Genomic DNA, 14,306 nt, shown 5'->3' on the forward strand with positions numbered 1-14,306 from the left:
AATCAAAACCCCAGAGCCAATACTTTTAAGTGACCAAGAGATAGCCAACCTATCAGATACACACTGGTGATCAGGATGCTCACAAAAATGGTTGACTTTGGTCACAAATTAGATGAAAAAATGAAGGCTACACTATGTGAAATGAAGGAAAATGCACAGGGAACCAATAGTCAAATCAATGGAGTGAACCGAAAGAAAGAAACAACCAAACAGAAAAGAATGAAGAAGCAAGTATTCAAAAAACCGAGGAGAGGCTTAGGAACCTCCAGGGCATCTTTAAATGTTCCAACATCCGAATTATAGGGGTACCAGAAGGGGAAGAGGAACAGCAACAAGTGGAAAACTTATTTGAACAAATAATAAAAGAGAACTTCCCCATTCTGGCAAAGGAAATAGACTTCCAGGAAGACAAGGAAGCTCAGAGAGTCCCAAAGAAGGTAGACCCAAGGAGGAACACACCAAAGCACATCATAATTATATTACCCAAGATTAAAATGAAAGAGAGAATCCTAGAAGCAGCAAGAAATAAGAAACAGTCACATACAAAGCAGTTCCCATCAGACTGTCAGCGGATTTCTCCAAAGAGACCTTCCAGGCAAGAAGGGGCTGGAAAGAAGTATTCCAAGTCATAAAATCCAAGGACCTACATCCAAGATTGCTCTATCCAGCAAAGCTTTCATTTAGAATGGAAGGGCAGATAAAGTGCTTCTCAGATAAGCTCAAGTTCAAGGAGTTCATCATTACCAACCCCTTATTATATGAAATGTTAAAGGGACTTACCTAAGAAAAAAGATTAAAAATATGAACAATAAAAAGATAGCAAACTCAGTTATTAACAATCACACCTAAAACAAACACAAACTAAGCAAACAGCTAAAACAGGAGCAGAGCCACAGAAATGGAGATTACATGGATGATTAGCAACAGGGAAATGGGAGGAGGAGAGAGGGGGGGAAAAGGTACAGAGAATAAGTAGCACAGACAGTAGAGAGAAAATGGACAGGAGGAGGGCAAGAGTACTATGGGAAATGTAGAAGCTAAAGGACTTATGACACATGGACATGAACTAAAGGGAGGAATGTGGGCGGGAGAGGGTGTGCAGGGTGGAGGGGAATGAAGGCGGGGGAATGAGACAACTGTAATGGCATAATCAATAAAATATATTTTTAAAATAGTAATTAAAAATAGTTACAGTCCGCATGGATCAAAGACAGAATTTCAGTCCCCCCCCCCCAAAATTACAACTAAAACCAGAACCACCATCATTCAGAAATGTCAGAAATCAAGCTGAATGGAAGTCCTACAACTACAGAATTAAACAAGAAACTATATCCAGACTGGTAGGAGGGGGCGGAGATACAAAACAAGCTGGTCCCACACCAACGTGTATAGTGAACAAAAATGAGAAGAGCTATCTCAGGAGTAAGGTGACCCAGCCCCATACCAGATCCCCAGCCCCAGTTCCAGTACCAGACAGATATGTCCCCATAATTGCTGGCTTTAAACACCAGCGGAGATTGAGGTTGTGGAAGACAAACTGCCAGAGTCTCAGACAGTTCTTCCTAAAGGGTCCACACACAGACTTACTCAGACTCACTCCCAAGCTCCAGCACAGGAGCAGCAGCCTGAAAGTCATCAGAGACAATAGGGGGAGAAATGAATTGTCTGACATCAGGACAAGAGCTGGGAAGCAGCATTCTCCCACACAGAAGTGCAGGGAGAGGCCACTGTTCCTTTTCTGAGCCGTCCCCATGACAGAGCCACAGAGCCAGCAGGCAAGGTGCCACAGTTTGCCCCACCTTGCACTGCTCAACCCAACCTTCAAGCCCACCCAGGCTGTTTCCAATAGCTTTTCCATACAAAATGGCTTGTCTTGGCTCATGCTTCATTTTCCGAAATTCTCTCAAATAGCATCTGGCCTCGGCGTGCCCTGTGCCTATTGCTAAGTGGCCCCCAGGCCCAGAACTAGCAGCAATGCAGCTAGCCTTAGTTCACTTAGACTCGGTTAGGTACCTCCAAGCCCAGCACAAGTAGCAGCCAACTGCAGATTGCTTTGTAGCTTATTTTGGTGGCCCCAGACAGAACACAGAGGGTGGCTAACCTTGGCCTGCACCTCCTGGGAGGCTCCAGAGCCTGAGCACCCAGTGGACAGTTACAGACCACATCAGAGCACCACCACCCAGCCATCTCCAAAAGCAACACACTCAAGGGTGTGCAACAGGCTCAGCAGGCACCAGAGCCCTGCTGAAATAAGTCCTGAACTGTGGAGTGGGCCCCTGCACAACTGATCCTCCATGGTGATTGATTGGAGGTTGGTGGTCAGTGGTCACTGCCAGTCCTTGCAGCTGGTCTACCTGGGTAAATCCCTCCCACTGATCTGTCAACAGCAATCAAGGCTCAGCTGCAGGAGGGGGATGTACACAACCCACACAGTGGGTGCATCTTGATTGCTCAGCTTGGGTGATAGTAGAGGCTGTGCCATTGGACCCTACAGGACACCTACATTACGCCATTCTACTAAGCCAGGAGTAGTAGCAGCTCCACCTAATACTTACAAACAAACATAGGGAGGCTGCCAAAATGATACAAAGAAGCATGGCCCAAAAGAAGGAATGAAGCAAAACTAGAGGGAGAACTAAACAAAATGAAGACAAGCAGCATGTTAGATGCAGTATGTTATAAGGATGCTCAATGAACTAAATGAGAACTTCAACAACATAAAAAAAGAGCATGGAAACCATAAAAAGAGAACCAGTCAGCAATGAAGGACACACTAACTGAAACGAAGAACAACTTATAAGGAATCAACATTAGAGGGGATGGAGCCAAGAATCAGATCAGTGATTTACAATATATATAAAAGCAAAAAATACCCAATCAGAACAGCAAGAAGAAAAAGGAACCCCAAAAAATGAGGATAGCGTAAGAAGTCTCTGGGACAACTGCAGGCAAAATTCACATCATGGGGGTCCTGAAGGAGAAGAGAAAGAGTGAAAAAGTGGAAACCTATTTAAAAAAATAATGAAAGAAAACTTCCCTAACCTGGTAAAGGAAGTAGACATACAAGTCCAAGAAGCACAAACAAATAAGATGAATCCAAAGAGGCCTATGACAAGACACATCATAATTAAAATGTCAAAGGTTAAAGATAAAAAGAGAATCTTAAAAGAAGCAAGACAAAAGCCATTAGTTATCTACAAGAAAGTTCCTATAAGAAACCAGCTGATTTCTCAAAAGAAACTGCAGGCTAGACAGGATTGGCAAAAAATATTCAAAATGATGAAAAGCAAGAACCTACAACCAAGATTACTCTATACAGCAAAGCTATCATTTAGAATCGAAGAGCAAATAATGAGCTTCCCAGACAACAAAATCAGAAGGAGTTCATCATCACCAAATCTTTATTATATGAAATGTTAAAGGGTTTCTTTAAGATCAGAAATATAAACAATAAAATGGTAATAAGTACATACCTATCAACAGTTGAATTTAAAAAACAAAATAAAAAAACAAGCAGAACGGAAACATAATCATAGATACAGAGAACATTATGATGGTTGCCAGATGGGAAGAGTGTCAGGGGGACGGGCAAAAAGGGGTTAAGAAGTACAAATTGGTTGTTACGGAACAGTCATTGGGGATCAAAATACAGCACAGGGAATATAGTAGCCAAAAATATACATATGCATGACCCATGAACATGGACACAGTGGGGGGATGCGTGAGGGAGCTGAGGGGAATGGTTCTACGCAGAGGGAAAAACTATGACAACTGTAATAAGAAAAACAGTAAAATAGTTTAAAATTTTTTAAAAACCTTTACCCACATAAAAATACTACACATGCCACTGATTTTAGAAAACTGTCCAAAATCAGGTACATAAACATTAAGAAATGCAACCTAATCATAAATTTAAAAGAAAGGTAAGTGTTTAATATTTGTGAGAGGGAGGTTAAAGCAAGCACATGCATACATAAAGTAAGGTACTTCTTCTTAGACTCCACCTTAATCTGCTCACATTGCAACACAAAGCACCAAGACTGGGTAGCCAAGATCAAGGGGCGGTGGATATGGTTTCTGGACAGTGTTTTCTTCCCGGCATGTAGATGCTGCTTTCTCATTAGGTCTTCACGTGACCTCTCCCAGTTGTACGCGGGGACAGAGCTCAAGAGCTCTTTGGTATCTTTTCCTATAAAGGCACCAGTCCTGTAGGATCAGGGCCCTACCCTATGACCCCCATTTCACCTTCATTTTTCCTTAGAGGCCCTATATCCAAATACAGCCACACTGGGAGTTACAGCTTCAACCTCTGAATGTTGGGGGACACAAACATTCAGTCCATTATGACAAAGTTATTCTAATATTTGCAGACATCCAGAACCCCATCAACATACCCCAGGTTGCACTTTCAGGGTAAGAAAATGTGCTGCTTACACTAGTGTCGGCCACGGGCTGGGGTGTCGGCAGCTGAACTGCGTATCTCCAAATGTGAGCAGTCTGATCTCCAGAAGCTGAAGAGAGAAATTGGGGAAAAATTACCCAAAGTGCATGCCATATGTAAAAAGGATCTTTTGAAAGGCTCTTGGCATCATCAGACTTGTATAATTTAGTGACCATTATTCACTACTTGAAGTACATTTACTCAAGTAGTTATTTCTGAAACCACATAAGGCTACTGAGAACAAGGTAAAGGCACAAAATTAAGATAATTACTTATAAAAATGTTCCCTTTGTCATTTTATGTGGAAAGCTGTGAGGGTTCAGAGAAAATTTACAAATACATTTTATTCTCCAAATACCTAAGTAAAGTGAAACCCAGTTATACTCTCACTTGTGCCTGTAATAGTTTCTGAGGTTATTTCAGAAAACTGAGTAACGCACAAATGAACGGTCCTATCACTCAACACTGATGGATCTCATGATCTGCCAGGCACCCATAAGTACTAAGACCTCACCAGCCAAATCTCCAAGGTGATGCTTGGACTTGGGAACAGAAAGACGAGGACAGCTGAAAGCCCAGAAAGGTCGAAGGAGTGCCAGTCATCTCCACCCATCCTCACAAGAGGCTGAATCCCACTTTGCTTTTGGTTGAATTCCACCTCGGCCTGTGGCTGCAAAACTTACCCAAGGAAGTGACCGTGTGCAGGTGGTGGTACCTTTCTCAGGTGTTACATGCACCTACTGCCTGACTTGCCAATCTCTTTCAATCAGCATCATGACCAAACCCCCATCCTGCACTCCCCTCTCTAGCCCACTACTGTATCTGTTTCGGTTTCTGTCAGCTCTCTTCTGAGTTGTCTGTTGATTTCAACTCCTCCTTTCCAACCTCTGGTTGTCACTAGTCTCCCTCCATCTTCCCTCTTCCCAATCACACAACAGTTGATTTAATCAAGTTTAAACTCCTTACCTAGCTTATTCCCAAAATGTTTTCTCAGGTATCAACTAGCAACTGTGGTCAGGCCTAAGACTCTCAAACTGACTTGCCCATTGTATTCCACTCACATGTAAAAGTACCCAATTAGAACTGCTTTTGTCCTTTATCCCAGGGTCAGCAAAATTCTGCCCATGGACCAAATCCAGGCAGCCACCCTTTTTGTTAATAATGCTTACTGCACACAGCCATGTGGACTCATCTGTATGTGTCTCTGCTCCTTTCCCACTAACACAGAGCTGAGCAGTTATGGCACAGACCCTGTGGTCCTCAAAGATGAAAACATTTACCTCTAGTCCTTTACAGACAAAGCCTGCTGACCTCTGGTCCATCCAAGCACTGATCCTTCAAGATTACTCTGTGTCCCAAAACACCAACAGCAGACTACAGCTGTTCGACATTTAAGAGGAAAACTTTTCAATATAATAATGAAGGTACTTCATTATTGCTGTTTTAAAAACCACTATGTAAAATACGACAAACCCAAGCTGCCACAGTTTAGGAGAACTACCTAGAAAAGAATAAGAACACGGGCTCTGCAGACTGCTGTGACTTGGAACTACTATTTTCTCAGTTCTGTATTTGAGGTGCACACAGAATTAGGAACTCAGCAGGAATAACAGGCCTCAGAAAACTGAGTCACAATCTGCTGAGGATCTTCATGGCACAAGCAGGGAAAGTGGGCAAACATGAAGTCTTCATAAAAAGTCACCAAGAAGAACCTGGAACAATGTTACTCTCACAAAAAATGGTAATGCTCATATAATTCACCATCCACTACTGGTTAAAAGAAGTACTACTCAATGTATTTTTTCCTTATTTTTTATGTAATTCATAAAATGCCTACTAAAAACCGTCTTTTGTACAAGACATGGATAATCCTGATGCTACTGATAAGAGAATGATTACAACTGTTTTAAGAGTATCAAACACCTTGTTCAATAAAGGAAATAAATCAACATACCAGTGAGAGCCAACTGCTCTGATGGATGGAATTTTATAGAATTTACTGCAAAACAAAAATATTACACAAACAGGTTTAAGATAAAACATCATCAATACCTATTATAGCTACAGCATATATTGCAAAATTAAATTTAAAACCTAAAAGAACTATGGCAGTTCAATATTAGATCCTCCTATTCAGTTAAACTATAAATAAATATGTACATTACAGAGAACTGAGATACAATAAAAATACTCAATATCAGCTATCAAACTGCTAAAATGCAGTACACTCAGAAAAATATTAACAATCCATTTCTTTTTATCCATAGGGAAGGTATCAAGAGGCAAAGCACAGTGTAGGCCCAAGTGGCCCGAGGCTGTGCCCTCCTAGCCAGCTCTCAGAGCCCTGCTGTCCAGTCCCACGGGGAAGCCAGCCCTAGCACCAACACCTGAAAAAGAGATGAGGGGCCCACAAATGGGATGTAAGAAAGTTTTAACAGACTTTAACAAGTTCTCTCTTTTAGTGAGAATTCCCTTAGCTACACCATTAGAATTGTATTTTTCTAATGAACTAAAAAATGCTAAAAGATGCTGTTTTACTCTAGACAACACGTAACTGTAGGAGAAGCTGGTGGAACAATGAATTGTGATGCTTAGACCATCACTACACTCCTGACAGACAAATAGTATGAATGCTCCCAATTTCAGTAAGCCCACTGCTGGAGAGAATGTGGAAGAACCAGAACTTGCCTGCACTGCTGGTCAAACAAAAGCAAAGAGAGGGAGCACATACTCTGGAGACTGTTTGAAGGTATCTGCTCATGCTGACCACCATGAACTGGCCCACATGGAGACACACACCACATAACATGACCATATACGTGAGCATCCTGGGCCCCGCGGGCAGGACTGAACAAGAGCTCATTGCACGGCAGCCCCCTTGCACCCTCACCTTCACCTCCTCAGTCCAGTAGTAAACAGGCTCGGTTTCCTGACAAGTGGGTAAATGGGGACACCCCTAACTCTAGAAACAAAAGGCAGATGCCACCTAGAAGTTTGTCTACAGGGATTCAGGGGGTGGCAAGGGCTGGTAAGGGACAGTGAGCCAGGGACTGTCTGACAGGACCCTGGATATCATGCATTCCAAATGGAAGGACCCACAAAGGGAGTGGGGACAAGAGTGAGTGAAATCTGGTCAGAATGCTTGGGTACACAGAAAAGGAAGGGAGGAACGGCTGTGTTAACTATGGCACTAAGGGACAGACAGTGCCCTGCCTTGGGCCTGAATATGGGAAAGTGAATCTCTAGAGTGAATACGTAATTTTTTATAAATAATGAACATATTTCCATTTCAAAACTATCCATGTGCCTTTCTGTGCAACACTAAATAAAACACAGACAACTCCTACCCGGTGTTGTTTAGGGAGTTGAGCTTTCCCTTTGTGAAACCCACACTTAGAGGCATAGCGTCTGTCTGTCTATGAGAATGCCTCACTGTCCCAACACTGACTCAGCAAACCTCCTGTCTGGAGACCAGTTGATGTCTTGGTGCTCACCTGACCCCACGTGGCCAGTGTACTTGACAAGGCACCTCCCTGTCTCGATGCTCCACAGCAAAGCCGTGTGATCTGCAAAGTAAAACAAATGAGGAACTGAGCCATTGCTAGCTACACGGTCTTTTTAACGAAAGAATAAGATAAATATTCTAAAAATGAAAAGTTATGTTACTATGACTCTCATTACACTACTCTGTAATTCAACTCTTCCAGAACAATGGAAGAAGCTGGTGACTTGTCTAAGATCATTTATGGGCAAGTGGAAAACCAAAGCCCTGAGTTCCTGGTTCATGGTTACACTGACTATACCCCACCGGAGATTTAAATACAAAGGTCATTTACAACCTGGGTTCATTTTTATGTGTGTGAAATATTCAAAGTTTTCAGAACAACATATGATATTCAAGTGCAAATAGCATCCAAATAGAGTTCTAAATTATTTCATATCTAATAAATATTCCTTTAGACCTTTCCACTTAAGGGCATGACAAAAAGATGAAAAGTAGACCTAATAGAAAAATCTGAAAAATAAATACTAATTACCCACCCAAATGAGATGTCAGAGACATAAGAAAAGGATCTTTCTATTCTTCATTAATTGTCATTTCCATAAAAAATTCTGGGGTGCTCATACACAAACATAATTTTAAACAAGAGAAAAAAGTCTTAATTATTCTAACTAGATTTTCATTTTTTACTTCCACATGAAAAGGCAGAATCCAGTAAGTAACTTGTCACAGCTGGGAATGTTATTTCCAACAAGTAAACACTATTTTTTTTTTTTACGCTGTCCTAGGATAGAATGAACCACCTCAGTAGCTTCTGAGGCCATTACATTTCTATCACCACAATTACTTTAGCAAACCTGGTTCCCTTACACTATTTTTAACTTTAGCAATTTTTATCTGAGAGGTATTAATTAGCCTTTAAAAAATGCCCCTTCATTAGTGAAGAAACATGAGTCTCTCTAACACCCACCCTGTGAGTCCCACAGGCAAACTCAGGGTGGCAGCAGCATTACTCCCCTAGATCCTGGGACAGCAGCCCCCTTCAAAAGTACTGCATAGCACTTCCCTCAGCCACGCCTCTCAAGTGGGGAAAAATGTGAAATGTAGACATACAGTTAGCTATGAATAACAAGAAAGCCAATTAAAAAATACCTAATATATTTAAATGACATTCCACCTTCCGCTGCCTCTAAAAGTGATTCCTTAGCACAGCTGGCTATGTCCCATGGAGACAGACATGGCATCATACCCATGAGCTTCAGAAGACCTGACAGGGGCATCTGAACTAAGCATCAAGTCAAGGCCCAGTGCTCTGTCCAAATGACTGCTCAGCCACATGTCTGCTCCCAGGCTCACTCTGCTACCTACACCCAAAGGTCAGTCATTCGAACGAGCTGTTGTGCAGTATGTGTGACAAGTAGCAGGGTGAGCTTCGGACTCACCAGCAGATGCGGTCCCCAGGACCACGGGTTGCGTTCTCGCCACACTGACATCCCAGATGCCATCCCTGTGGCCAATGTATTCCTTCACGAGCTGGCACACAGCCCTCGACGTGGTGGCCTTGAAGCTGGAGACAATCTAAAATTGTGACAGGAAGGAGACAATTTACAGAGCAAATACTTTAAAGTTAAAAAAGATGTCTTAAAAATGCATAAATCATTAAATAGAATATTTAGAACACTAAAGGAATACAAGTGCAAGCAGTGAAACTCATCTAGCTGGATACCACAAAACAAGAATGAAGTCCTTACTAAGGCCCCAGAAGACCACCCACCCCCAGAGTCCCCTTCTTCCAATAAGTATGTCCTACAATGGAAGAAAAGTCTATTTGTGTGTTACAAGTTCCTCTTCCAAAAATCCAAATCATAAGACAAAATTTCCAAATTCTAGAAGGTATATCCCAAACTTTTAACACTAATCACTTTTATTACTGCGGACTTTTGTTTTTCCTTTTGCTTTTGATAACCAATACCAACCACCTGTTATTAAGAAGAAAACAACCCAAGGTGGGGAGAAACCAAAAGATGGCCCCTCTGAACAGAAGTCCATCCGGAACTGCCTGCTGAGCACATGCTTGATGACTACACCATGCAAAGAGACGGCGCAGGGCACTTATAGCAGCCCGGTGTGAGCAACGCACAGTCTAATGGGAATAGGCCCAAGTACCACACAGGCCACAGGATGGTGTGGGACCATCTAGTAGGACACTCACAGCAAACAACTCTCTCTTTCCTCATGAGGAAAGTAGAAAGTATCTGAGGAAGATAAGAATTAAACACAAGAACTCTTCAGAGTCTGAATTTTAAACTCTTCTTGGATGTAAGAATGGCTTTTTAGCTTTTAAGTAAGCCAGAACAATGTAGATTAATTTGAAGACTAACACTAGCCCTGGCTGGTGTAGCTCAGTAGATTGAGTGCTGGCCTGCAAACTAAAGGGTCATAGGTTTGACTCCCAGTCAAAGCACATGCCTGGGTTGGGGGCCAGGTCCCTAGTGGAGAGTACTTGAGAGGCAACTACACACTAATGTTTCTCTCCCTTTCTTTCCCTGTCCCTTCCCCCTTTATCTAAAAATAAATAATAAAATCTTTTTAAAAAAGACTAAAACTGCAGAATCAAGTGAAAAAAAAAATTGGTGGCATTAGACATCTTTTTAAAACTCTGATTTAGCAAAGTCCTGACAAGGTGTCTCAGTCCACTCTTAGTGGAAATACAACCCAGTTTCATGAACTCAGGTGTGAGCACCAAGTTATTCCTGACACAGTAGGCGAATAAAGAGACTCTCTCACCAGTGCGATAGACAGGTTCCATCTGACTCAGCTTAAACATACATGGAATTACAAAAGGATCTGATCAACCGCAAACCCATCATCATTACCATCTTCTTCTTTCTGAAAGCTGATATCATAGTTAACCTACAAGACTGTCCCTCTACATGGAAACATGGTTTTGCTGCACAGGTGCCATTCATGTGTTAAATAATGTAACATTTAGAAAGAAGTTAAAAAACATGCACAGCCTACCCCCACCATAAGTGGTAGCAAGTTTAATTTTCCAAGCCTGCCATTTCTTACACAGACTGTATGATTATGAGACATGAACTACTGGAGGCCACATCTGTCAGTGACACCATGGGAACAGTAAGGACTGAGGGGCACTGACTCAAAAAATCAAGTTTCCAAAAAATAAAGTTTCTGGTGGAATTTTGAAAAGAATGTTCATGAACTGCCTATTTTAAATAGGCAGTTCATGAACATTAACACATTGCTCAAGGTACTGGTTCCTAATGCCTGTTATATGGTGGCCCCTTCTTAACCCTTTTTGTACTTAAAAGTGTTGACTTAGCCATAATTCCAAGAAGCCCCCATGAACTACTCAAGGGAACATTCACAACAGAAAAGCAGCAGAATGAAGCAATGCGTGGACAGTTACACCTGCCATCCTATCATTTTAACTGAGGTACAACCTATACTTCTTGAACAAAATCCAATGTGTGAACATTTTCATAAGTTTCTTCCAAGTGATTTACCAGTCAGACTCTTCTGCCTGCCTGCCTTCCTCCCTCATCTCCCACTAGAGACAGTCACCAGCCACCCAGGGAGGGCAGACCTCTCCTGGTTTGCTCAATGAACTTCGGTTTTCTCTGGTACATAAACATACTACCTACCTACCTGCTGAGTCAGGAAGAGGAAGTAATAAACTCAGATCACAGTATCTGCCTGCTGCACCGTACTAGCTCTATTACCCACACATGCATGGTATAAATCAGAATACATTCTGTTTTTAGATCACTTCTCGCATTTTCAAATAATGTCACATATTTTTTCACCATTATTCTTTAAGATGGGTACATATATTGTGCACAATGCTATAAAGAACATTACTCATGTGCTTCTCATAAATTCAAATGAATTACTAATAATCAAAATGACTGGGCTTTAAATATTTCTAATATGTTTTTAAAGCAAAGTGTTATTGTACATATACCTTTACCTTTGCTCCAATCTTATTTTTTACTACTCATGGTAACTGATAATTTTATATAATTCTTTCTTCCTCTACTTCAGAAATTATCAGAAAAATTGGCATTCGACACCTTACATTATCGCCCTGGCTGGTGTGGCTCAGTGGACTGAGTGCCAGCCTGCAAACCAAAGGGGCACTGGTTCAATTCCTAATCAGGACACATGCCTAGGTTGCAGGTCAGGTCCCCAGTAGGAGGCACAAGAGAGACAACCACACTTTGATGCTTCTCTCCCTCTCTTCCTCCCTCCTCCCTGTCTAAAAATAAATAAACAAAATCTTTATTAAAAAAAAAAAGACTTTACATTATACACATAAGCTGGAATCACTGAAGAAGCAATATAATTCAAGGTACAAGAATTTAAATGACAAAAAACATAACCTCACTGCATTTAAGAAAAAGTTTCAATTAAATTTAGTAAAAACTTCAATTCTATTAAGTGTGAGCTATACAATACATAAGAAACTTTAATTATCCACTTACATTCCGAAGTCATTATAAAAAACCGACCACAAGAAAATGTCAGCAAAACTCAGATTTTTAACTAAGAATTACCAAAAACTTTCAAATATGCAGAAATAGCAGAAGGACCATGTCATAGAAAAAAAACTAGAAAAATAGAAAGCTAACAATGACTATATGTCTTCATAGCTGACTCACCACAAATTTAAACTTTCTCTCAGGTTTAGAAGAGGAATGAACATTTGTTAAGGTTCAGCAATTAATTTACATTTTACATTCACAAAATACTCTAAGTACAAGATGCATTCAAAATCACCTCAAAATGTTACTTATAATGGTACTCCCTGTAGATTAAAATTAATTTCCAAATAATTAAACCCTGTCACATAACAAAAGTCAGAACAACATAATTTTTTTTTTTAAAAAAGCAGCCCTGGCTGGTGTGGATTAATGAACTGAGTGCTACCCTGCGAACTGAAAGGTTGCCAGTTCAATTCCTGGTCACAGCATATGCCTGGGTTGCAAGCCAAGTCTCCAAGCCAGGCCCCCAGTTGACGGCATGAGAGAGGCAAACAATTTATGTACCAATATTCCTCTGGTACATAAATGTTTCTCTCCCTCTCTTTCTCCCTCCCTTCCCCACTCTCTATAAATAAATAAAAACTTTTTAAAAAGAAAAATACTATAAATGTCCCTATTTGCCTTGGAAACAAACCTTCACTTCCTGCTCATACTTGGAAAATTAGAGAAGGTGAATTAAAATGTAGCTTAGCTCAGATCTTATTTTTCACTGCTTTATACCCACTTATTAGCTTTCTCCAAATTCAGAGTGTCTATATCAAGTCAAGTAATAATACAAAATGTACTTTGCCTCAAAAAAGACATATTTAATGATGTATACTGTGTTAATCTCATAAGTATTAGTACCTAGGTGTCTATACATGTAGTCATTTAACAATGATTCTCCTTCTAAAACTTGAATTTTCCTAAACATTAGTTTATTTTATATCCTGTCTCACATTTCTAATAAAAAACTATGCAACTCAGAGTACACATGTGCCCACCTTACGTACCACGTGCCTGCCCCGCGTGCCAGCACCTTGCCTACCTTGCTGGTGGAGGCCTTGTAAGTGGTCTTCAGCTTCTGAGAAAGCTGGCTGGTACTGTGACTGGCTGCCAAGACAGAACATCGACAACCAATACAGTCATGTGACCAAGAAGCCACAAACTTCAGAGCAGAGACAGACTGCAGACATTTATGTGACTGTCCCCCACTCCATATGGGAAAGCAACACAACTGAGCCGGTCTGCCTGTCCATGCAAACATGGGACCGACAACAGCAGGGCTGAAACAGGTGCCTGAGCTTCCAGGCGCTTCCTCCCTCTTTCCTCCATGTTCACACCAAAATTAAGGATGGAAGTAATGCTGACCACAAAAAAATCAAGTGAGTCAAGTCCCACATTAAATTCCAAATTCCCTCCCCATGTATTCTGCAGGGCACCCTTCACAAGCGCCCCTCTTACCTTTAGTTTTCAGTTGGCCCTTACTCAGCTCTGCCCCATCGATCACTTGTCCTTCTGCAGCTAAACGCTCATTAAGAGTCTCAATTTCTCTACGCACTGGAAATAATAAAATTTTTCAAAAAGTTAAAGTAGGTACTTTTTATGTTTAAATATACTGACCATTTCCAAAACTTGAGCACATAAAATATTACACATTGGCATTGTCTAAATAAAGACATTAATAACATCCTATAAACAAGATCACAGTGTACTGAGTTCTCAAAAAAAACTCAAGACATCATTCCAAAAACAGAAACTCCAATGTTCTTCCTACACAAGGAAGACATGATAGATACTATCGGGTTCTCATCCAGCA

General features: G+C 41.1%; 1 protein-coding gene and 1 pseudogene across 6 annotated transcripts in view; both read right to left on the bottom strand.

Annotated features, from left to right (window-relative positions):
• WDR37 (WD repeat domain 37) overlaps positions 1 to 14,306 on the bottom strand; it is a 70,604-nt gene that overhangs the window by 24,131 nt on the left and 32,167 nt on the right. For all 6 annotated transcript variants that reach the window (XM_053665784.1, XM_053665782.1, XM_053665786.1 and 3 more), the window contains exons 4-9: positions 13,952 to 14,047; positions 13,536 to 13,600; positions 9,386 to 9,521; positions 7,936 to 8,007; positions 6,396 to 6,440; positions 4,435 to 4,511 (exon numbers count right to left, since the gene is read on the bottom strand). In XM_053665784.1, coding sequence (XP_053521759.1) covers positions 4,435 to 4,511; positions 6,396 to 6,440; positions 7,936 to 8,007; positions 9,386 to 9,521; positions 13,536 to 13,600; positions 13,952 to 14,047 — 491 coding nt within the window. The remainder of the gene's footprint in view (positions 1 to 4,434; positions 4,512 to 6,395; positions 6,441 to 7,935; positions 8,008 to 9,385; positions 9,522 to 13,535; positions 13,601 to 13,951; positions 14,048 to 14,306) is intronic.
• On the bottom strand, positions 8,721 to 8,833 carry LOC119057918 (uncharacterized; annotated as a pseudogene).

Source organism: Artibeus jamaicensis, unplaced genomic scaffold, assembly GCF_021234435.1.
Source record: "Artibeus jamaicensis isolate MK-2021 breed Jamaican fruit bat unplaced genomic scaffold, CSHL_Jam_final contig_426, whole genome shotgun sequence".
Classification (NCBI taxonomy): Eukaryota; Metazoa; Chordata; class Mammalia; order Chiroptera; family Phyllostomidae; genus Artibeus; species Artibeus jamaicensis.